At 37.2% G+C, this 24,342-nt stretch overlaps 2 protein-coding genes across 11 annotated transcripts in view; one reads left to right on the top strand and one right to left on the bottom strand.

Moving 5' to 3' along the window:
• megf6a (multiple EGF-like-domains 6a) overlaps positions 1–16,969 on the top strand; it is a 71,913-nt gene extending 54,944 nt beyond the window's left edge. For all 3 annotated transcript variants that reach the window (XM_073875182.1, XM_055187785.2, XM_055187783.2), the window contains 18 exons: positions 1,617–1,745; positions 3,037–3,168; positions 5,618–5,746; positions 5,827–5,955; positions 6,143–6,271; positions 6,624–6,752; positions 6,997–7,125; positions 9,568–9,696; positions 9,931–10,059; positions 10,151–10,282; positions 11,288–11,416; positions 11,531–11,659; positions 13,120–13,248; positions 14,055–14,183; positions 14,279–14,407; positions 14,488–14,616; positions 16,195–16,323; positions 16,405–16,969. In XM_073875182.1, coding sequence (XP_073731283.1) covers positions 1,617–1,745; positions 3,037–3,168; positions 5,618–5,746; positions 5,827–5,955; positions 6,143–6,271; positions 6,624–6,752; positions 6,997–7,125; positions 9,568–9,696; positions 9,931–10,059; positions 10,151–10,282; positions 11,288–11,416; positions 11,531–11,659; positions 13,120–13,248; positions 14,055–14,183; positions 14,279–14,407; positions 14,488–14,616; positions 16,195–16,323; positions 16,405–16,424 — 2,219 coding nt within the window. In that variant the 3' untranslated portion in view covers positions 16,425–16,969. The remainder of the gene's footprint in view (positions 1–1,616; positions 1,746–3,036; positions 3,169–5,617; positions 5,747–5,826; positions 5,956–6,142; positions 6,272–6,623; positions 6,753–6,996; positions 7,126–9,567; positions 9,697–9,930; positions 10,060–10,150; positions 10,283–11,287; positions 11,417–11,530; positions 11,660–13,119; positions 13,249–14,054; positions 14,184–14,278; positions 14,408–14,487; positions 14,617–16,194; positions 16,324–16,404) is intronic.
• Positions 16,970–21,673: 4,704 nt separating this feature from the next.
• kcnab2b (potassium voltage-gated channel subfamily A regulatory beta subunit 2b) overlaps positions 21,674–24,342 on the bottom strand; it is a 69,721-nt gene continuing 67,052 nt past the window's right edge. For all 8 annotated transcript variants that reach the window (XM_073875166.1, XM_073875168.1, XM_073875167.1 and 5 more), the window contains 2 exons: positions 22,584–22,672; positions 21,674–22,467 (listed from right to left, as the gene is read on the bottom strand). In XM_073875166.1, the coding sequence (XP_073731267.1) occupies positions 22,378–22,467; positions 22,584–22,672 (179 nt within the window). In that variant the 3' untranslated portion in view covers positions 21,674–22,377. The remainder of the gene's footprint in view (positions 22,468–22,583; positions 22,673–24,342) is intronic.

The raw sequence follows: 24,342 nt of genomic DNA, 5'->3' as shown, positions 1-24,342 counted from the left end.
GACTTATGAAAACATTACTGGAGTGCATCCTGATATAAACAGTTGGACTGATCAATTTTAAAAGGTGTCAAGTTGTTTTTATTTAAGACAGTTAAAACATACATTTTAGTCTCGGACTAAAAACAGCTCCTAATGTTGTTAATTTCATCTTATCAGATCTTTATTTTATATCTAACAGTCATTAATTTAAATAAAATTGAATAAAAATTCGGTAACACCTTACTTTAAGGGGTGTTTATAAGACTGACATGACACCTTCATAATCATGACATGACATGTGCCATGAACATGAAGGAGATTTTATTTACGTTTATGACAATTGTCATTACAGGTTAGTGTCATTCATTCAATTGTGTCATTTTTAATGCAAAGATGACATTGTTTGAGATGTCTTTGTTATGACAACTTGACATTAACCAATATATCATAACTTGTCATGACAACTTGACATTACCAAGACGACATAACTGACCACTTTTACAAGTGATACAAATTTAATTTGTCATAAAATGTTAATACTTTGTCATATAGTTTTATAATAGCATCATGAATATTTTTCTTGACCTCAACTGGTACAAAGTGTTCATACTCTGTCAAATAATTTTATAACAGCATCATAAATACTCTTCAGTTCATAATGTTTTTTTTAGTTTCTTCCATGTGTTCAACAAATAAAATCAATCATTAAATAATAATAATAATTAAAAATTTTAAAAAATTATTTTATTGCATTTGGCGAACGATTTACCTAAAATTAAACGAAAACAGTACAATAATGGGTTAAACAATGCAGCATTGGGTCCATATTGCTGCAAAGTTAATTAAGTTGATAAAATATTTTATTAATTTTTCTTCTATGTCAGAACATTTTAGAACCCTCTTTTTGAGTAAGAACAAGATCTGTTAGTTGTCAGTTTTTATGTATTGTGCACATACATAAAGTTAAGTATAGTCTTTTGACGTGGCTGTTAGGGTGTAAGTTATTTAAAATGATTTGACAGTATTAACACTTAATGACATTTAAATGAAAGCTAGGCCGTTTCTTAATATGTTTGATAATTATTCTGCTATGTTAGATTTATGACAAGTTATGATGTGTTGGTTTATGACAAGTTGTCATAACAAGACATTTCAAACAATGTCATCTTTGCATGACATAACTGAACAAATGACACTTAATGAGTTAGTCATAAATGTGCATAAAATCTCCTTCATGTTCATGACACATGTCATGTCATGATTAAGAAGGTGTCATGTCAGTCTTATGAACACCCCTTCAAGTAAAGTGTTGCCAAAAATCCACAAACATTCAAGTAGAAACATCTGTTGAATATTTCTGTTTTCAAATTTAAGCTTTGATTATAGTTTATTGGGCCAGTTTCTTGGTCAAAGTTTATATTAAGCCAAGATTGGACCTTAGTTATATTATATACTGTACAAAAACACTAATGGTGTGCATCTTGAGGCAAAACAAAAGGTGCCCTATTATGTAAGATGTAACTGAAATGGGTGTCCTGAAATATCACATCTGTCTCCCATATAATCTATAAACAGCATGCAAAATGTGATCTGTTTAAATAACATGATGGCTAATATTGTTTTTATTTCTCTATTAGCCTGTCAAGCTGGACACTTTGGCCTCGGCTGTCAGTTGCACTGCTCCTGTGAGAACAACGGGCAATGCCATCATGTGACGGGTTTCTGTGCTTGTAAGGATGGTTGGACGGGGCCCAACTGTGGAAAAGGTAAAGCCTCCTCTAAAACCACATTTATTATCTACCTCTATTCTTGTTAATAATACATTTTATTAGATGATTTACAAGCCCATGGCACCCATACACCTCCAGTGACTTCATCTTGAACTAATCTGTCTTCATCTCTGTGATCTCAGGCTGAATGTTACACAGCCTCGCAACTTAAAAAGATGCTTTGAGATCTGGGGCAGTTAACCTATCACCTCAAGCTCAGTTTTCACATGTTTTGTCTCCATTCACTCAGCACCTCCCAATTAATGCCAAGTAATACTGAGTTATCCTGAAGGACCAGCTGACCTTTACTGATCTCATTTAGTCTTGCCTCTTCATGCCCTATAAAATAAAAGAATTCCAGCTCCACCCAACTCATTGTTCAGGCTGTACTGTGTTTGGTAAAGACTTTTCCACCTCACCCATTACTGGTTGGTGTGCGTGTGATCTTAAAATGAAGCTTAATGGATTTGATTTAATTTAATCTTCTCTAATGTTATGCCTTTACTCGCTTCTCTTGCTGAAAAAGTCATTTTATTCATTTATTTTATTATTTTTGGCTTGTTTTCCAGTACAACCATCAAAATATTTTAAGAAGAGATTAATTAGCTTTTAAAAAATATACATAGTTTTTTCTTGCTTTAAAGGAACAATATGTAGTTTTTTTGGTATTTTATTAGTCAAAATCAATGTTTTTATTCATAAATATGTCCTCATTGGTGTCAAATGACCTCTGCCGAGGATCTGACTTTTCTTTGTAGGCATAGAATATCTTCTCTTTATTTGCATTGAACGGGTAAGTCCAAGAAGGCTTCCATGTCATTTCGCCATATTGAAAAACTATAATAGCAGAGAAGGACAAAAAGCACTAGCCTACCGCAACAAGTTTTCATTCAGAACACGTGAACCAGCTAAAACGGACAAGGAGATCAGCGAGTACATAAAGGCGCTAGAGAGCACTATTCGTTTGAATGCAAAATACAATTTCACCACTAAATGGGGGAAAATCCTACTTACTGTCCCTTTAAACATAAAATAACAAAATTTAGTGTGCTTTATACTTAAATATGAACATTATATGAAAAGTAAAGTACTAAAGAAATGTCTGTTGCCATTAGTGGATACACTATACTACAAAACACCTAATGTAAATGTTTATAAATGAGTTCAGATTTCTAATTTTTTTACAGTCATGCCACTTAAAATACTTTTCCAGGACATGTATTGGTATGGTTAGGTAATAATGTAAGTAAAGGTATTATTTGATGTAATAGTGTATATTCTGTGGCAGTGTGTGAGGTGGGACGCTGGGGACCGAACTGTGCCAACCTTTGTGACTGCAGGAGCAATGCGGGAAGCTGTGACCCTGTCACCGGACAGTGTCATTGTGAAGCGGGATATACAGGACCACGATGTGATCAAAGTATGCATGTAACACTTCAATGTTTCTGTTCTTAGTTTAAAGAGCACCTATTGTCCGATTCACGTTTTAAAACTTCCTTTGATGTGTAACTGTCAGTGGCGGTTCTAGACAAATTTCACTAGGGGGGCCAAGGAGGGGCCGGTGTTTTACCAGAGGGGCACATAAAAAACGGCAAGAAATTATATTTAAAGATTATAGGGGCGGTTACAGGAATTAGTTTAAGACAGGACTAGGCTGGCCTTAGTTTAATTAGGAAATATAACTAGTTTTAACAAACATGCCTTACTAAATACATTACTTGTGTGCATTTTGAAGCAAAACAAAGGGCAATGGTGTATTTTAAAATATGGCATTGCAAGTTGTTTTCAGTTTGGACAGCTCTTACATTTATTTTAGTCTAGGACTAGTCAAATCCCTTTCTGGGAAACTGCCCCATAAACTTTATCTTACTTTACAATCATATAAATCTTTATTTAATACAAGTGAGTGCAGGTGCAAAAGGGGAGCTTGGCTCTTTTCTAAAGCCCCCCAACCGAAAATCATGCGAGCCTACATAATAAACTTTATGAAATGCAAACTTTCATAAAGACAAACGTTTGTTTTAGTTTACATATAAACACACATTGCTAGACAGTTATGGACCACAATCTACTCAGTATTTAAAATAATATTTATTTTAAATTGTAAACATTTTTATATGACACATTTAATTATATTCCTCCAATTGTATGCACGTATATGTAAGAGCATAATTACAGCGCTTTTTACAATGTGTAAACTTTAAAAAGTTAGCGAGATGTTGGTTTTGCCGGTTGTTGATTAGTAACAGCTGTGAATGATCACAACGCGCAGCCACGTCACAGGAGAACAAGTGAACAGTGTCCCAATGTTAAGTGAGCTAGAGTCCTTACCCGCCCCCAAACCTGCATACACATTCTCAACATCGGAAAATTGGGAACGAATTGAGACACTCGCTGAGCAGCACCCAGCACCCGCATAGATATGTATATAAAGGCTAGATGGCTCAAGGCGGAGTCCCTAACGGCATCACCTGGCGGCCATCTTACGACAGGGCGCTCGCTCACTCGTAGCATTGAGTTTAATGGTGCAGGTACTTTTAAATGACCATAACTTGCTCAATTTTCTACCGATTTTCAAACGGTTTGGGTTTTTACAAACGTTATTAACGTGGCTATAATTCTGGATGCTTTAACATGTTTCATGAATTTATTTTTTATTTTTAGTATAGGTATGTAGTGTCATAGGTACATCTTTGATGTTTATAACAAACCAAACCGTTTGAAAATCGGTAAAAAATTAAGCAAGTTATGGTCATTTAAAAGTACCTGCATCATTAAAACTCAATGCTACGAGTGAGCGAGCGCCCTGTCGTAAGATGGCCGCCAAAATGCGGACGTTGCACTCAATTGGCCAGCAGCGCGGGCGAGCCATCTAGCCTTTATATACATATCTATGAGCACCCGCAGCCAGCTACAGTGGTTGGGTGCGCCGCTCTAATTTGCCCGTTTAGAACGTTATGCGTCGGATTAGTTCCGCTTTTGGCGCTCGCGTGTAAAATCAAAATAAATTTATACTTTTTTATTTGGTCAGCACGGGGTGGCCACAGGGGTGGCCAGGGACTTGTCTACAGAGGCACGGGCCACCCTTGGCCTCCGTGTAGAACCGCCACTGGTAACTGTGTATTAGTACATGTTAATGATATGCAAAAGGTACATTCCCCAAAGAAAACGATGACGTGAGTTATCGTCTCCAATGTAAATCTCTTTTCTTGGACTACAACAAACACACGGATTGTAGGCAACAGTTTACTTCCTGGGATTGATGATGTAGACAAGACCAACATTATCATAATTCCTCCTGGTTCGAACTCACAGTCTGTAAGTTAACTCCTGTTAGCAACCAAATCTTTCAAACATGGTAAAGAGCGTCACATTTCCGCCTGACGTCAGAGGTATTCAGGCCAATCACAACGTACAGATTAGGTGGCCAATCAGAGGCAGAGCTTTCCAAATCCATGCGTTTTAGGAAGAGAGTGAAATCTGGAGCTACAAAAATGTACGGTATGTGAAAAATAATGTGTTTTTAACCATAAACCACGCAAACGCATTGTATGATACTAAATACATGAAAAACGTTCGTTTTTAGCAATAAAATAGGTGCTCTTTAAGTAAATCTTCTATAAGCTTAAACGTGCAATGTGGGACTATAAGCAGCATCTAGCGGTGAGACTGATTTGAAATGCATAGTGAAGCTATGGTCACATGACAAACACATCACCGTCCGAGACAACGTAGTAACAAATTGCATATTATGTCAAGAGATGCTTCTAAAAATCCCACATTGCACCTTTCATTTATTTTTTTAATCATTATTTCACTTTTGCAGTTCCTTCAAAGGTAAATGATTATGATGTTTCTGTGTTGTAAAGAGTGTCCTGATGGCTTCTATGGCCAGGGTTGCCATCACAGATGCCAGTGTGAAAATGATGCAGCTTGTGAGCATGTGGGCGGAGCCTGTACTTGTTTACCAGGCTGGACTGGAACATACTGTGAAAAATGTGAGTGGTTGTGTGTATAACTCTGGCTATATAACTCTCAAAAAGTAACCTGCATGTGTATTCCTGTGTTTATTTAATAGCCTGTCCTGAAGGTTTTCACGGTCTAGAGTGTCAGCAGAAATGCCATTGTTTTAATGGTGGTAATTGTCACCCCATGACCGGAGACTGCCAGTGTCCGTCCGGCTGGGTCGGACCCTTGTGCAACAATGGTGAGTGGTTAACCGCTCTCAGCCCATACTCCATCCCATGATAATTAAATGTAATCAATTGTATGTTCAAAGCATTCCATCTGTAAAATGATAAAGCAGAAGTTTGTGTTTCCTGGATGTGCATGCCACCTCGGACCCACAGCACTACGCCTTTGATATATATAAACCTGGTATCTGTCTTTCACAGCATGTGAAGTTGGCACATATGGTCCCGGCTGTAATCTGACCTGTAACTGCTACAATAATGCCACCTGTGACCCTACTGATGGCCGATGTGTGTGCAGAGCCGGTTGGAGAGGTCTCAGCTGTGAACAAGGTGGTGTGTTTGATTTTTAAACCATGATCCCAATTTGAGTTTGGGAGCTGAAAATACAACATTGTTTCTTTATAGTGTTGTCTTAGTTTTAGAGGAGTGGTAAGGGTTTATTCTCTGTGGTTGTCAGAGCTACCAACAATAAAATTTTGTTCAGTGTACGTGCCGAGAGCATTCGGTCAATATAATTATCTCAATTTTACAGAGGTGGCGTTTAGCGGCTCATATATAAGAGCTGTTGCTCACTGGGACCAGGTTTTGAATCCAACCTGGGTCACATCCTGATTCCATTCCCTCTATACCCTTTTTGTTTTCTCGTCTGTCTGTACTGTACTATCTTCTTGTATTTTCCCAGAATGCCCGGCTGGTTTTTATGGTGTTGGCTGCCACCAGCACTGCCTGTGTCAGAATGGAGGGTCATGTGACCGAATCAGTGGGTACTGCACATGTCAGAGCGGCTGGACTGGAGTTGCTTGTGAACTGGGTGACTAGTCTTTCTACACAATTAAAGTAATACACATATAGACGTTTTTACATTTATGCATTTGCCAGATGCTTTTATCCAAAGTGCCTTACTGTGCATTCAAGTTACAGTATGCATTTTTGTCTGTATGCATGTTTCTTGGGAATGCAACATTTTATCAACTGAGTTACAGAAAACTGAACAAATTGTAGCAACCATAGCAGTTTAGCAAACATGCCAGGAATAGTTTCTGTTTTGTATCCAGAATGTGCTCCGGGACACTTTGGTATTGACTGTCAAAGCAAGTGTGAATGTGAGAATGATGGCGTCTGTGACCGTCGGGATGGCAGGTGCTCGTGTCTGGCGGGCTGGGTTGGATCCCGCTGTGAGAGAGGTAAACAACCTCCTCTTATCTTATAATGCCTGTGTCTTTATCAGTGGCGGCCGGTGACTTCTTTTTTTCGAGGGCACATAATGCGGAGTTCCTCACAACATGTATGTAGCCCATCATTTGTGTGGTTCGTAACTTCAAAATACGTGTTTGCCGCATCGAGTGAACCTATGTACATCACGTGTCTTGTCAAAATAAGTGCCTGCTGCAGATGCGTCTAAAGGGTTTGCGTAATCAGAGTTTACTGTTAAGGGAGTGTCTTGCGTGTATTTTGTGAACGTGGGCGTCTCTTTTGTCATAAACGATTTTGACGCGTGGGCAGCAGGCACTTATTTTGACAAAACATGTGATGCACATGGTTCACATGACACAATAAACGCATATTTTAAAAACACGAGCAACACACAAGACACTCCGAACACATATTTTGAAATGGCGCCCCTCAGAAGAGCAGTCATGAGCCGCCACCGGTCTTTAAATATGTGACCCTGGACCACAAAACCAATCATCATGAGTAGCATGGGTATATTCGTAGGAAAAGCCAAAAATACATTGTATGGTTCAAAATGATCGATTTTTCTTTTATGCCAAAAACATTAGGATATTAAGTAAAGGGACACTCCACTTTTTTGAAAATATTCCAATTTTCCAGCTCCCATAGAGATTTTTACCGTTTTGGAATCCATTCAGCTGATCTCCGGGTCTGGCACTAGCACTTTTAGCATAGTTTAGCATAATCCATTGAATCTGATTAGACCATTAGCATCACGCAAAAAAATAACCAAAGAGTGTTTCCTATTTAAAACTTAACTCTTATGAAGTTACATCGTGTACTAAGACCAACTGAAAATTAAAAGTTGCGATTTTCTAGGCCGATATGGCTAGGACCTATATACTTATTATTCTGCCGTAATAATCAAGGACTTTGCTGCCGTAACATGGCTGCAGGAGGCGCAATGATATTACGGAGCAGATGAAAATAGTCCACTTGGGTGATTCTCACGAAAACTTGGTTTTAAAAATGTCAAGCATGAAAATGTAAAAATTGCTTAAATGTACTTTTTTCCCCACCAGACATTGAAAAACAAAGTCTGGATTAAATGGGAACATTAATTTAAAAACTTTTACTTATCATTTAACACTTTTTGTAGCATAATTTAAAAAATTTGTCTAAAAAAATTTCATTACCGCAACAGTCAGAAAACATCAACACTGACATATTTTCAAAATGACATGACAAACCTGAAAGAACATAATTTGGAGATTCTGCACATGCATTTAAAATCAAAGTATTATGCTTTTATTAATTAAATTAACATTTAATAAGCATCTGTTGCGGTAATGATAATCAAAATGTCATGTAAGCATTCTGACAAGACAATATTTCAAATTAACTGTAAAAAATGATCTTACCTGGTAGCCATCTTGAAGTAGCTGGTCCATGTGCTTGGTCACTCAAAATCAAACTTTATTAAAATTCTGTATGTGTGCTTAAACTGTTCTCAAAAAGTGTTGCGGAGGATGAGAACATCAGGCATGGACACATCATTTTCCTAATTTTTCTTCATTATTATTATACATGAATATTCAGTAAATATTTTTTCTGTCATCTAAAGTAGTCTAGCAAAACATCCTTTCATTTTTTTTCTTAATATTTTTGTGTTAATTTGATTAAATTACAACATAACACATGTTCAAACACAGCCGGACACATTGCGGTAATGAGAATTTCAGCAGAAAATGAGATAAAATTTCCAATTATAAATTCTTATGTTGAAATCACACATTGTGCAAGGTAGAACACAGTATTGTGTTAATTCTGATGCTTTTTAATGTTACTATATTACACATTTTAAAGCTAAAATCATTAGTGCCGTGGTGTTTCAATGGTTTTATGAGAATCACCCACTTAGTATTTGTCAATAGCAGGGGACTATTTTCGGGCACTGCGTGATATCATTGCACCTCCTGCAGCCATGTTACGGCAGCAAAGTCCTTGATTATTACTGATGGTCTAATCAGATTCAATGGATTATGCTAAGCTATGCTAAAAGTGGTAGCGTCAGACCCGGAGATCAGCTGAATTGATTTCAAAATGGTAAAAATCAAATGTTTAACTTCAGGGGAGCTGGAAAATGAGTATATTTTTGAAAAAAGTGTAATGTCCCTTTAAGTAAAGATCATGTTTCATGAAGATATTTTGTAAATTTCCTACCATAAATATATTAAAACTTTATTTTTGTGAGTGGATGCAGTTGCTAATGACTTCATAATGACTTCAACTTTAAATGCAATTTTCTTAATATTAAATTTTTTGCACCCTCACAGTTTCAAATAGTTGGCCAAATATCCTCCCAGACCCTTATGACTGGTTTTGTGGTCCAATATCCCATATGCTAAGATATGTTTAAGATAATATGCATTTATCTGTGTGTTTTTGGTCAGCATGCGAGGCAGGTTTGTATGGCCCAGGCTGTAAGGAGCGATGCAGATGTGACCATAATGCCCCATGTAACCACATCACTGGCACCTGCATGTGTCCAGCAGGCTGGAGAGGACCACACTGCGAGAAAAGTAATAATCACTGGATAAAAAAAATGTACTTTTTTACCAAGGAAGCAAATGGGGAAGTCTCATGCACAATTTTTTTCTTTATATGAACGTAATTTATTTATGTTTCAAGGATATACATATTTTGGGGATTTCTATAGTTTTTATTTCAGCACTGGTCTGTCATGTACAGTATTTTCTTTGTTAGACTTCCCCCTGCTGGTGGACCTCGTGTAACTCAATTTTGCTCTCTTACAGTCTGTTTACCTGGTTGGTACGGGAGGCGATGCTCTCAGCGCTGCCTCTGTCCTCGCGGCACTTCATGTAACCACGTGACCGGGCAGTGTGGCTGTCCACCGGGCTTTACTGGTAACAGCTGTGAGCAAAGTGAGTGCTTATTCTTATTTTCTTACAAATGAAAGATTTGTTAACAGCACTATTGTCTCTGCATGTCTTCAGTGTTTTTCTATCTCTTCAGGGTGTCACCCGGGCACATTTGGACTAAACTGTAATCAGGTGTGTCAGTGCTCACAGGTTCATCAGCTCTGTCACCCTGTCACTGGTGTGTGCTACTGTGCTCCTGGTTACCATGGTGACAACTGTGATGCAGGTGGGCTAATCTTATAACCATCTTATCTAGGATGAGAACAGTTTGCTTAAATATGATAAATTCTCTCATAATTTACCCTCAAATGTGTATGACTTTCTTTCTTCAATTCTGAATCTATGGCATTATGTAGATCAGCAAGGAATTCGTATGCATAGGTTGCTATGAGGGTGAGCAAATTATGAAAGATTTTCCATATTTGGATTTGGATTCCTTAAAGGGACACTGCACTTTTTTGAAAATATGTTTATTTTTCAGCTCCCCTAGAGTTAAATATTAGATTTTTACAGTTTTGGAATCCATTCAGCTGATCTCCGGGGCTGGCTAACACTTTTAGCATAGCTTAGCATAATCCATTGAATCTGATTAGACCATTAGCATAGCGCTAAAAATGACCAACGTTTCGATATTTTTCCTATTTAAAATTTGACTTCTGTAGTTCTATTGTGTACAAAGACCGACGGAAAAGTTGCGATTTTCTAGGCAGATATGGCTAGGAACTATACTCTCATTCTGGCGTAATAATCAAGGACTTTGCTGCTGTAACATGGCTGCAAGAGGCGCAATGATATTACGCACTGCCCGAAAATAGTCCCTAGCTATTGACAGTTACCAAGGGGACTATTTGCAGGCGCTGCATAATATCATTGCGCCTGCTGCAGCTATGTTGCGACGGCGAGGTCCTCGATTATTGCGCCAGAATGAGAATATAGAACTTTGTACACGATGTAACTACAGAGGAGTCAAGTTTTAAATAGGAAAAATATCAAAACTGTGGTTATTTTTAGTGCGATGCTAATGGTCTAATCAGATTCAATGGACTATGCTAAGCTATGCTAAAAGTGCCAGACCCGGAGATCAGCTGAGTGGATCCCAAAACGGTAAAAATCTAATGTTTGACTCTAGGGGAGCTGGAAAAGTGGAGTGTCCTTTTAAATCTTTATACATTCCTAAAATGTTGCATTAAGCCTTTTCTACCCACAATGCCTTGTTTTAATTGTTGTGTAGAGTGTGAAGCAGGGCATTATGGTCCAAACTGTGAGAGGAAGTGCCAGTGTCTTAATAACGGTGTGTGCAAGAGCACCACTGGCACCTGTACCTGCCCACCAGGATACATTGGACCGAACTGCAATATCAGTTAGTCACTGAATTCTTCTGTCATTCTTCTATAACAAATATGGTGATAGATAATTTAGGAAATGTGACCAAATGTACCGTAGTTAGTAGTAACAGATTGTACTCCCTCTGAAGCTTGTCCGGCAGGGCGGTATGGTCAAGACTGTGCACGAGTAGCATCGTGTGGCGAAGGAGCCAGAAGTGATCCGGTCACAGGCAGATGTGTATGCAGAGCGGGTCGACAAGGAGAGGACTGTGGGAAAGGTCATTACTTCTGCTAAATGTAATGATGATGGGGAGGAAATTGTTTTGTAAATGTAAAATTTGGATAATATGGATAATAATATGTGACCCTGGACCACAAAACCAGTAATAAGTAGCAAATTTAGCGTATAGAGTATATTTGAAGAGTTTGGTTCCAAAACGCGATAAACGCCATTTTTGAAAAAAATGAGTTACTGCCAAAATCAGTATTATATTAGGTCAGTAGTTAAAAGTAAATTCTTAATTTTACGCAAAATCCAATATCCGCCGTGTTATTCTGTCATCTTTTCTCCCTTTTTTCCCAAAATGCGACAAACGCCACTCCCCCTTTTTTACAGAACGCAATAAATCCATTTCTGATATTACAGCCCACCAGTCACGCAATGTAAACAAACATGGCGGACGCGCTGAGTCCACGGAGTCCTAGTTTTCCTCATCTACTTTGTACTTCGTGATCAACAAACAAAACAAAATAATACTTTAATTGCATCGCTAAACCTGTGATGGTTTTCTGTGATGGGAAAGAAACGTAAGCCATCAGCATCTAATATTTTCCCTGAGAGGCACTCGGGAGACGGGTGCTTGTTCTCCCGACAGCATCAAGCTTCTCATGCTAACACATTGACCCCAGAGGATCTTATCAAAAACTTTCCATAATTTTACTCAAAGTCAACGAAAATCGAGCAGGACCAAAAACATTTTACAGCTGATCTCTGTGAAAGACGTTAAGCGAGGACGTCAAGTAACCGCAGTGACAGTGATCTTAATATTACAAAGTAAGTGTTTTGATTAATAACATTAATGCTTATATTTTTAATTAGTGTGTACAACTAGTCAACTAAATGAATATAACATGGCAAAGATGAATGCACATTTATATAGGCTATTGATTCAATAGATTTATAGCATTTTGAATAAAAACTTGTCATGGATTTATTGCATTTTGTGGAAAAAATAATCTGTTTTTATAATAAATCTTTGAAAATCAACTATGGATTTGAATTTTTTATGTTTTTATAACATAAAGATGCTATGTGAAAGTTTGTAACAGAAAATAGTTGTTTTCATCTTGTCACTTTCTTGGTATAGAAAACACGTTTTTACCAAAATTTGTCAAAATGGATTTATTGCGTTTTGGAACCAAACTCTTCATTTATAGCAATATTAGCCAGCAATACATTGTATGGGTAAAATTATTGATTTTTTTATGAAAAATATCATTAGGATATTATGTAAAGATCATAATTCATGAAGATATTTTGTATATTTCCTATTGTAAATATATCAAAACTTTATTTTTATAAGTGGATGCAATTGCTGTGGACTTCATTTGGATAACTTTCTCAATATTTTGAACCCTCAGATTTTCAAATAGTTGTATCTCGACCAAATATTGCCCCTTATAACTGGGATTTTCTTGCTGATATAGTGAAACAAATGTGTGTGTGTGTGTGTGTCAGGCTGTGCTGTGGGTTGGTTTGGGGAGGACTGTGCTCAGCGCTGTAACTGCAGTAATGGAGGAGTGTGTGATGCAGTTACAGGAAACTGCTCCTGTAGGTTGGGCTGGACAGGTGATAGATGCGATAAAGGTGAGCCGTTTATATAATTTCACTTAAAGGAACAGTATGTAAGAAATTTATATCAATTAATCATAAAATGTCCCTGATATGTCACTAGACATTAAGAAATCATTTTCATTTCAAATACCTATATCACTGACAACAGTGGTCTGGCAAGGATATTGTCATTTAAAAAGTGGAGTTGCAGCCCTCAACTGATGTTTATGTTGTCATTTTGTGTATTGGCCACCAGTTGTATGATTGCAGTACCAGTTTTAGCCACTAGTTTTGTTATTGCAATACCAGTTTTGGCCACAATCCTACATACTGTTCCTTTAAAGGTGCAGTGTGTAACTTTTAGGAGGATCTCTTGCTAGAAATGCAAAATAATATACAAAACTATATTATCAGTGATGTATAAAGACCTTACACAATGAACTGTTATGTTTTTATTACCTTAGAATGAGACGTTTTATCTACATACACAGAGGGTCCCCTTGCATGGAAGTCACCATTTTGTGCCTCCATGTTTCTACAGAAGCCCTTAGCAGACAAACTTTTTTACTAAGTTGTCTCCGACTATGACATGTTTGTCCTGTGGTGGCTACCGTAGCTTCCCTGTTTTTCAAAAGCGAGGAGTGAGCCGTGGACTGAGACAATGGTTGCAGTTTGCAACCTCACCACTAGATGGCGCTAGAATTTACATACTGCACCTTTAAACATGACGAATTTTTCAAAAAATGACAAATCTGCAAAAAACATCCATAGGGTGTACATAATGGTTTGTCGTTCTTGTAATTGTACAGTATCACACTATAATGCATTAATGTGTTTAGAGTGTCCCAGAGGCAGGTATGGAGCTGGCTGCCAGGAAGTGTGCGACTGTCGAAATGATGCCACCTGTGACAGAGTAACAGGGGAATGTCATTGTCTTCCTGGATACTATGGTCATCTCTGTGAACATGGTGAAAAAACAACACACACTGTCTTTTTTGACCTCATTTAGCATCTTGACCATATAATTGCAGGTTTATTCTTAAATGGGTTTTTTTTTCTAAAGCATGCCCTCTTGGGTTTCATGGACATCGTTGCCAGCTTCTTTGCGATTGCCATGGCAATGCACCATGTGACCAAACCATCGGTCATTGCATCTGTCCTCCAGGTTACCAGGGAGCTCGCTGCGAGAAAGGTACAGAACAGCCTCATGTGATATTTTTTAATGTTACTGGTAGTTCGGTTGCTCAGGCATTGCCGTTTTTCTGATTTTAGAATGTGACCCAGGCAGATTTGGGTCCAGTTGTGCTCAAACCTGTGATTGCGACAAAGACTCACCATGTGACCCCATCAGTGGCAGGTGTTTGTGTGCACCAGGGAAAACAGGACCTCGTTGTGATATAGGTGATTTTTATTCATTCATGTATTTATTTGATTGTTTTTCTTTGACCCATAAAGTCAAATGTGACTCTGTCTATGAGATTTGGAGGATCAAAGTATAATTTATAGACCCATTTTTACAACACACGTGATCAAATAACCTGCATGCACATTTTGGCAACAGAAGTGGTGTTATTCATAGTTCTAACGTGTTAGCAACTCAGAAAGTTTATTAAAACGGTTTCCCAGCATCAAAATGTCTTTTTGTTGCGTTTGGTTGCACTAATATAATATACTAATATACGTATATGGGTGATTCTTGGTTTTAAACATGTCAAGCATGAAAATGTAAAAATTGCTTAAATGTACTTTTTTTCCCACCAGACATTGAAAAACAAAGTCTGGAGTAAATGGGAACATTAATTTAAAAACTTTTACTTATCATTTAACACTTTTTGTAACATAATTAAAAAAATTAGTCCTAAAAAATCTCATTACCGCAACAGTCAGAAAACATCAACACTGACATATTTTCAAAATGACATGACAAACCTGAAAAAACATAATTTGGAAATTATGCACATGCATTTAAAATCGAAGTATTATGCTTCTATTAATTAAATTAACATTTAATAAGCATGTGTTGCGGTAATGATAATCAAGATGTCGTGTAAGCATTCTGACAAGACAATATTTAAAATTAACTAAAAAATGATCTTACCTGGTAGCCATCTTGAAGTAACTGGTCCATGTGCTTGGTCACTCAAAATCAAACTTTATTAAAATTCTGTATGTGTGCTTAAACTGTTCTCAAAAAGTGTTGCGGAGGATGAGAACATCAGGCATGGACACATCATTTTCCAAATTTTTCTTCATTATTATTATACATGAATATTCAGTAAATATTTTTTCTGTCATCTAAAGTAGTCTAGCAAAACATCCATTTATTTTTTTCTTAATATTTTTGTGTTAATTTGATTACATTACAACATAACGCATGTTCAAACACAGCCGGACACATTGCGGTAATGAGAATTTCAGCAGAAAATGAGATAAAATTTCCAATTATAAATTCTTATGTTGAAATCACACATTGTGCAAGGTAGAACACAGTATTGTGTTAATTCTGATGCTTTTTAATGTTACTATATTACACATTTTAAAGCTAAAATCATTAGTGCCGTGGTGTTACAATGGTTTATATGTATCTGGCCACTTAATTTTTTGCCATCTGCTAACATCTTCTATCCACTCCACTATAGTACACGGATCTGGTAGCTGTGTTGAAAAGGTTAATAAAGTCAACTTTTTAAAATAACTTTCTCTGTCTGTGTTGCTTCATTGCTGATTCTTGCCATACTTCCGTTGCCAAAATGCACACGCATACGCTACCACGTCATTGTTGTGTACAAACAGTAAAAGGGTCTATTAATTTCAATTTTGACATGACCTTACTCAGTCAATATTGAAGATATCATGGTTATATTTTCACAAAATGTTCTTTACATTACGTAGGATGGTTTTATGTAGAAAACAGTAAATCACATGACTTTAGCTGGGTTTTCACAGACTGGGTCACAATTCTTTTTGAACCCTCATTAGATTGTGAAGTAAATCAGTTTGGCCCAGATTGCTTGGAAAGATGCGCATGTCACAATGGAGCTCAATGCAATCCACGCAACGGACGCTGCACTTGTCTGAATAGTTGGGTAGGACCAAGCTGCCAAGAAGGTCATTTTACTACTACAGTTACAGTAATTCACAATGACATCACACAATGTTTTCAACTTTATAATTTCTTTTTGTTCACAGTGGGGATCACAAATAGATAAAAAAAATAAAGACTCATCATATTCCATCTTACCAGTATACTAATATTACAGTTTCATACCCAGTTCAGCCTGTATGTGATAATACCTACAGGTATCTGTTGATATAACAGAACTGGAGACCAGCTGATTGAAAACTGACTTGGCTTGAGTTTGTAAGTAGACCTTTGGCTAAACTTTTAGCCAGTTACTGAATTTTTGAACACTACAGCGTACAAACCATCATGACTTAAGCACAGACTTTTGTGGCAATTCAGATGGATTTGCAGGATAAACCTATTGTGTCAATGAATATAAGTCAACATTGAAAGCAACGTGAAGACGATGTTTTATATAAAAGGTCCTCCTGGATGAGGACATATACAGTTTTATTGTTTTAAGCATCAGTCCTGCTCAGGGAGAACAAGCTTCCTGTTTAGTTTAGCTTAGACTTATGTCAATTTTTTGTTCAGGGAAGTATTTTTTTTGCAATTTTAAGGTTTGAAATGTATCCAATAAATGGTATCTTTGATTATTCATGATGTACATTTTCAAAGAATAATTTGAAATAATATGAAACTGGACTCCTTACACACACACACACACACACGTGTATATTATATATATATATATATATTTATACAACAGTTCTTTCTGGTTCTCGAATCTGATTGGCTAAGAGCTATACGATATTGTACTGATAACGGCACTGTAACCGCTTCACCTTTCGTATTATTCCGCCACCTAGTGAATGGAGGTCCTAAGCAGGCTCATCTCTGAATGGAAAAACACAGACGCGCTGTGTGAATCACTCTCCGTGTGTGTGTCTCATTAGTTTACTAGCTAATAAATCAGTCTGTGAATCCCCAATCAGAAGTATTATTCCGTCAAAGATCAGCGCTCTTGGATGTTACGTTACAGTTAATGGGAGAAATGTCTTGTCACATCGTGTGGACGATTAACACTTGGAAAGAGGAATATAAACACTCGTTTTTTTCTGGAGCTATATCTTTTATCAGAACGCGAAAACACCGTGGAACTGCAGGTAAGCCCCGCAGCTTTTAAATGTGGACATTGATCATTTACTTTATCGTGACGTGACTATTAAAACATATTATGAGATATCGCCACTGGTATATTTATAAGCAGCATGCAAAAACATCTCTCTGACACTTATAAAAAACCGTTTTGTATAGTACTAACAAGAACAAAGTTTAATAATAATAATCGAGTGCTCGTATCGCGTTAAGAATAAATGAGAAAGCAATAGTAACGTTTCACAAGTATAGTTTTATTGACTTTTACCTCGCGCCAAAACAATAACAACACAAAAGACACTAAATATGAATAAAAAAACAAGTACAAGTTTGATCATGACACCAAATACTGCTGATTTGATCTCATTTTGACGATCATAAACAAACAAGGCCAACATGATAGCCAGGGAATCCCTTTCAGAAATGTAGCCCAGAGAGGGTGGTGGTCAGCGGGGCGAGTGAACACTGATGTCCGCTCATGCTTTTGGTTCTCATTTGTACCGAATCTCACTAAGCAAACGTTCAAACAGGCGCTATCTTTACTAATCGACTGCAGATTTAAATATAATAAATATATATTCTCGACTGAACTAATCTTAAAACTACACTTTGTGACCAAGAAACGGTAATATAAAGAAACGGCTTTTCCGTCCATTGAGTTGTTATGAGCTTCAAAGCAGCCGAAAGTTTTACCTGTCATTCTGGCCGCCCTCAAATCCGTGGCGGAAGAAGTAGTTCTCAAACAAAGAGGCTTTAAAAATAACTCCGTTGTTGTTTTCTAGTTTTCGTTTTTCAAACGTGTGCCGTCGAACTGTTGTATAAAAGCAATATCGCTCTCGGAGTCGTGTGATATAGCTCTATATCATCACGGCTGTGATTGCCTCCGGCACTCGGCCTGCGGCCTCGTGCCTCTGGCCTAATCACAGCCGTGATGATATAGAGCTATATCACACTCCTACTCGAGCGATATTGCTTAAATATATATATATATATATATATATATATATATATATATATATATATATATATATATATATATATATATATGACCACCTGCCTAATATTGTGTAAGTCCCCCTTTTGCCACCAAAACAGCCCTGACCCGTTGAATGCTGGTTCTAATAGAAAGGTCTAGTGGGGTCCATACCTCAATGGATCAGGGCTGTTTTGGTGGCATAATGTTATGGCTGATCGGTGTATATGTTTCACATGGTGTACTGTAAAGCATATAATCACTGAGATTACTGATATACTGATTTTTTGTTTTGTTTTGCTTTTTATTGATTTTGCTGCTGATTTTTTTGAACAGTGTTTTTATAACTATGCAGTGTATAGTTTATATTTGTAAAGTCTAATCTGCATTCCCAGAATGTATACTACAACCTTATATTGATACGAATGTATGTATCAACATTACTGCAGATACGTAAGCACTTGATTGCAATAAAGCTTTTTTCACAGTTAGGTTTTATATTTGGAAATGTTATGCCTGGCACGAATTATGTTTTTTATGGAAGCTTTTGAGTGCTAAAATAGGCATTGAATTTTTAAATAATTTACATTGACAACTGACATTGTGGCATTCTTTGTGCATTATAAAGATGTTTATTGTAAAGTAAAAAAAAACACATTTGCCTTATTTTGCAGTTTGCACATTACAATTATAATTCTCTTTAACATCTTCACAAAAATGCAGCTGTGGCATTTGACTTTGTGCATCTTGTTTCTGTTATTCACCGAAATTGTTTTTGTTTGATGATTTAATATGTAGCAGCTCGTGTAACAGGTATTTTATATTTCACTTATTGCTCATAAACTTAAAACAGTGTTATTTCAAAGTATACAGTATTGTGATACGGTGCATTTTTGAACACAATACATGTATGCCCCGCTATGACTTTTATACATGTCAAACAATAAAGACAACAAATAATTTTTTTGGGAATATTTGATTTTTAATTTGTCATTTTAAAGCTGTACATATCATGTCATAAGCAATAGTTGTCAATGAAAAAATAAACAAAGGCAAATGTGATAATAATAATTAAGCCAGTAAAGTATATATAATGTATAGAATTAAGTTTTATACAGATTATCAAACCATTCCTTTATGTATCTACATATCGCTGCATTATTTGTCTACTTGTGTATATACAGAAACCATAACAGTAATGGTCAATATTAAGTCAGAATAAAAGTTATTCCAAAAACAGTCATCAATTCTTAGTAGGCTGTTAAACATTATCATTTCCTATACATACTAAAATGACTTTTTTGGTTTAATATTAGGCCATTTAAGAGCTTTACACTCAGAACACCAACAGTTTGTCATTTAATGACGCCAATCATCCTCATAAATAAACTGTATGTTGTACAGATATCAACAACATAGTTATTATGGCTTCCTGAGCAAACAGACATTACACACTTAATACGATGTATTAAAATGACAGCAGCTCATACAAGACCCATCACAAGATACAAAGCTTGATGTACAACTAAAATCTCTCGATTGATACTGCAGACAGACAGACATGATATGGAATAACAAATATAAAGACAGCATTTACAATGAGTCTCAGCTAGTCCAGTGCTTGCCACTTGATCATCAAAGCTTGGGTTATCCAGCTGTGGCCTTTGGTTAAAATGCTACTCTGCTCTGTTCTGGTTTAATATATGAAACTCAATGTGGTTCAATCAACAGTCAAAACCTTCATATACAGTACAGGCCAACACTTTCATACACAGTTTATTACCATAGTTATCCACTGAATTAACAGGCCATATTTGAATGAATTGGTATATAAATGCAACATTTATTGAGACTAGTTTGAACCCTATACACAGATTAATTCAAAGGCCTCAATGGCAGCTGTAAATATTTATCAACATATCTATGTACAGTAGCATTGAATCTATAGAAGAACAATTATATTAACATTTAAATTATTTTATAAAGCCTTTATTCAGTCCCCTTATCAGCACACTCACCCTTACTATTCACAACTGACACCTTTAAAATGCCTTATTGCATATTCTAGATAATTGTTTTGGTTCAGATGAAACACATGCTAAATAAATGGTTTACTGAATAAGGCATATATAACTCACAGACACCAAATTAATATTTAACTACTCGTAGGCATAGTTTCATGTCTGAACAGTATAGACAAACTGCTAGAATAATGTTTAAGGAAAACACATGCGTAATAGCTTTTAGGATCCACTGCTATGTAAATTTAAAGGGAGTAACATGATGGTACTTCTTGATGTACAGTATCTGAGTGTTCAAACAGCATCTTGCTCAGTAGAGGGAGCCACTTGCATAATACAACAAAACCTGATCTACACTAACACACACTCACTTACAAAAACACATACATAAACAAATAATAAAAAAGTGTGATGTGATGAAATGAAAACACTAAATCATCCTCATAACCTTCAAAACAGATAAAAACACAAAAAATTCCAGTGCACTCAAAATAACACATCTATGATAAAAAATATACACCTAGACATGAACAGGGTTGGTGACCAATGCTTTAAAGGGACACTCCACTTTTTTTGAAAACATGCTCATCTTCCAGCTCCCCCAGAGTCAAACATTTGATTTTTGCCGTTTTGGAATCCATTCAGCCGATCTCTGGGTCTGGCGCTGGCACTTTTAGCATAGCTTAGCACAATCCATTGAATCTGACTAGACCACCAGCATCACGCCAAAAAATAACCAATGAGCTTAAATATTTTTCCTATTTAAAACTTGACTCTTCTGTAGTTACATCGTGTACTAAGACCAACAGAAAATTAAAAGTTGCGATTTTCTAAGCAGATATGGTTAGGACCTATACTCTCATTCTGGCGTAATAACCAAGGACTTTGCTGATGTAACATGGCTGCAGCAGGCGTAGTGATATTACGCACTGCCCGAAAATAGTCCCCTGCCATTGAAAGTAACCAAGGGGACTATTTCGGGCAGTGTGTAATATCAATATCGAAACTCTTTGGTTATCTTCCAGCGCGATGCCAATGGTCCAATCAGATTCAATGGATCACGCCATAAGCCATGCCAAAAGTGCCAACGCCAGACCCAGAGATCGGCTGAGTGGATTCCAAAACGGCAAGAATCAAATGCCCAACTCTAGGGGAGCCGGAAAAAGAGCATGTCCCCAAAAAAGTGGAGTGTCACCTCAAAAAATAGATCATAACATGATCAAACATCTAGCACATACTGTATCTTGTGCCTTTTTTAATTTATCTTGGATGGAAACAGCAGGACAGATGACACACAAAACTCTTTGGTTTCAGAATCAACTCATCATCTGTACACCAAATACTGACAATTTTCTTCTTAAAAAAGCTTTGAAAGTAAACTGGGTTTATGGACCCTTACAGATATTGCACATTTGTAGAGGCCTGTATCTGACAGTGGTTTTAATATTTCTGACAGTCTTACAACAAGCAGTATATTCGCTATCAATACAGTCAATCATAAAAACGATTTTTATGTTTATCAGTAAAGTGCTTCTTCAGTACCATTTGTTTAGGGATACATTTTCTCCCTGTTAGCTTATGCGAATGCACTTTTCCAAAATGGAAGGAAAGCAGCACACGTGCATTGGCCGGTGGATCTCATGCATCTCTAGAATAAGTCTGGAATCCTAACAATGCACTTCTTTAGTGTTTACTACGAAGGGATGGAAGCGAGCGAGTGGTTTCTTCTTCTTAGTGTTGGGACTGGCTGTTTATTGAGCCGTACTAGCTGATTTGTTCGTGAGCATGCTTCCGGTCTACCTGTGCGCATCTGTGCCTCTTCTCAGGCTAATATTACAGTAGCAGACTCCGAGTATTGTGCGGGTTGGCATCTCCTGAGGGACTCGTGACAGTGCTGGTCCCGTGTTTTATTCAGTCATAGTAAGAAGCACAGTCAGAGTTTTCTTCTAGGACCTGTAGTCTTTTTTACTGTATGGCTTGTTGCCTAGTATACTGTCCACTTCGTGTATAATTGATGAAGATAACTTGGGAAGAACCTGAAAGTGTTTTATTAAAATCTGGTAACAGAACACATATACAGCTTTGTGTATGTACAGTATCCTGATGTGCACGGCAATCGGGATGTGACATCTCGAGTGGTACATGCACTAACCTGAATGGCTCCTATGTTCTCCATCAGTTGATCGGTGCTGGAAGCTCCCAACAGCACACAGCTCACTCCCTCATTCCTCAAACACCACGCTAGTAAGGAAAAACATTTTCAGATTTGGTACGTGAATGTGTGTACTGTACCACATTTTCTAAATAATGTGTATCTAGACTTGAGTTAGAAATAATTCAGGTACTTGTTTATCCAACACAAACGGAAGAAAAATAGGCATATCGAAACATAAAAGCCAAGCTAGGATATGAAGGCAATGCTATACTATTGTAGTATGCAGCTTCTTAGATGTATTGCATTTTGTCTGCGTCTGTGTACACGTATGACTTAAATAAACTATGCTTTGCAAGGCTGTCCGTTCGACCATGCACGTACGTTCGCGTACACGTAAAATGGATGGAAGGCATATCTGAAGCGTGGCCAACTGCGCCGCAACAAAGAGTTCTCTATTCTCCGGTCTTGCCAGTGGCGGGCGATGACTTCTTTTTTCGAGGGCGCTCGATGCTAAGTTCACACAACATGTATGTAGCCCATCATGTGTGTGGTTTGTAATTTCAAAATATGTGTTCTGTGCGTCAAGTGATCCTATGTGCATCACGTGTCCCGTCAAAACAAGTGCCCGCTGCAGACGCGTCCAAAGGGTTTATGATAAAAGAGACGCTCGCGTTTGCCAAAAACTCGCATAATCTTATGCGTAATCAGAGTTTAGTGTTAAGGGAGTGTCTTGCGTGTGTTTTGTGAACGTGAGCGTCTCTGTGATCATAAACGTTTTTGACGCGTGTGCAGCAGGCACTTATTTTGACAACACAAGCAACACACTTATTTTGAATCTGCGCCCCTGTGTCTTGAATATGCACTGGGTCTTGCATAAACGTAATTGGCTGGCTCTGCATTAGGTTATTTTCATAGGGCGCTCTGATTAGCTAACACCAGAGTTGCCGCTTGAAAAGTTGAGAATTGTTCAACTTCTGCCGTGAGCAACGCCAGTGACGTGACACAGACAGATACACAATTCAGTTCAGCAACGCATGACATCACACATTCAAAGTACATGAGAAGTGTTAGGCTGACGTCCCATATGAATGCACTGTTAAAAGCATGTTTAATATTTTAACAATATAATAAAAGTGTAATAATTATTAAATTTTAACTATTTCCCCGCCAGCGTTTTTAAAAAAAGTTGCCAGCCAGCGCCAGCATTTTTCATGATTTTCACAAAAGTTTAATGCCTTCCAGAAAATGTTCTTCTTTAAATATATAAACAAGCAATATATCAGATGAAAGAACAGACCCTACGCTTTCAAACAAAAAAAAAACGTTTCATCCTACCTTCATTAGTTCTCTCGTAATCACCTCTCAAACATGGGTAGGTTTCTTCAAAAACACCCAATTTTGAGCAAAAAGCTGAGATAATTCCATTTTTGCGAAGGACTTCAAATGCAGAGCGATCTTTAAAACATACACGGAGTTCTTTCTCTTTCACGTGAGGCGCTACTTCCAGGTTGTATAAGTTGAGGAAGTGCGCCACCTGGTGGATAATAGCGGTATTGCTGAAAGGCGTAAAATCTCGTCATTGGCGTGGAAGCGTTTTCTCTTAATTGACGAGATATCTCGTCAATGGCGGCGAAAGAGTTAACAAAAGTAGAGAAAAAACATTTGGTCACACTTTATATTAGGATTTGGTCACACTCTATAAGTAAAATACATATAATGGAAGAATTGTATACATACATGTAGTATACATACACTC

The sequence above is a fragment of the Misgurnus anguillicaudatus genome, chromosome 13, assembly GCF_027580225.2.
Source record: "Misgurnus anguillicaudatus chromosome 13, ASM2758022v2, whole genome shotgun sequence".
In the NCBI taxonomy this organism is placed as follows: Eukaryota; Metazoa; Chordata; class Actinopteri; order Cypriniformes; family Cobitidae; genus Misgurnus; species Misgurnus anguillicaudatus.
The sequence above is the reverse complement of the archived record's forward strand: the minus strand, read 5'-3'. Positions and strand labels throughout refer to the sequence as shown.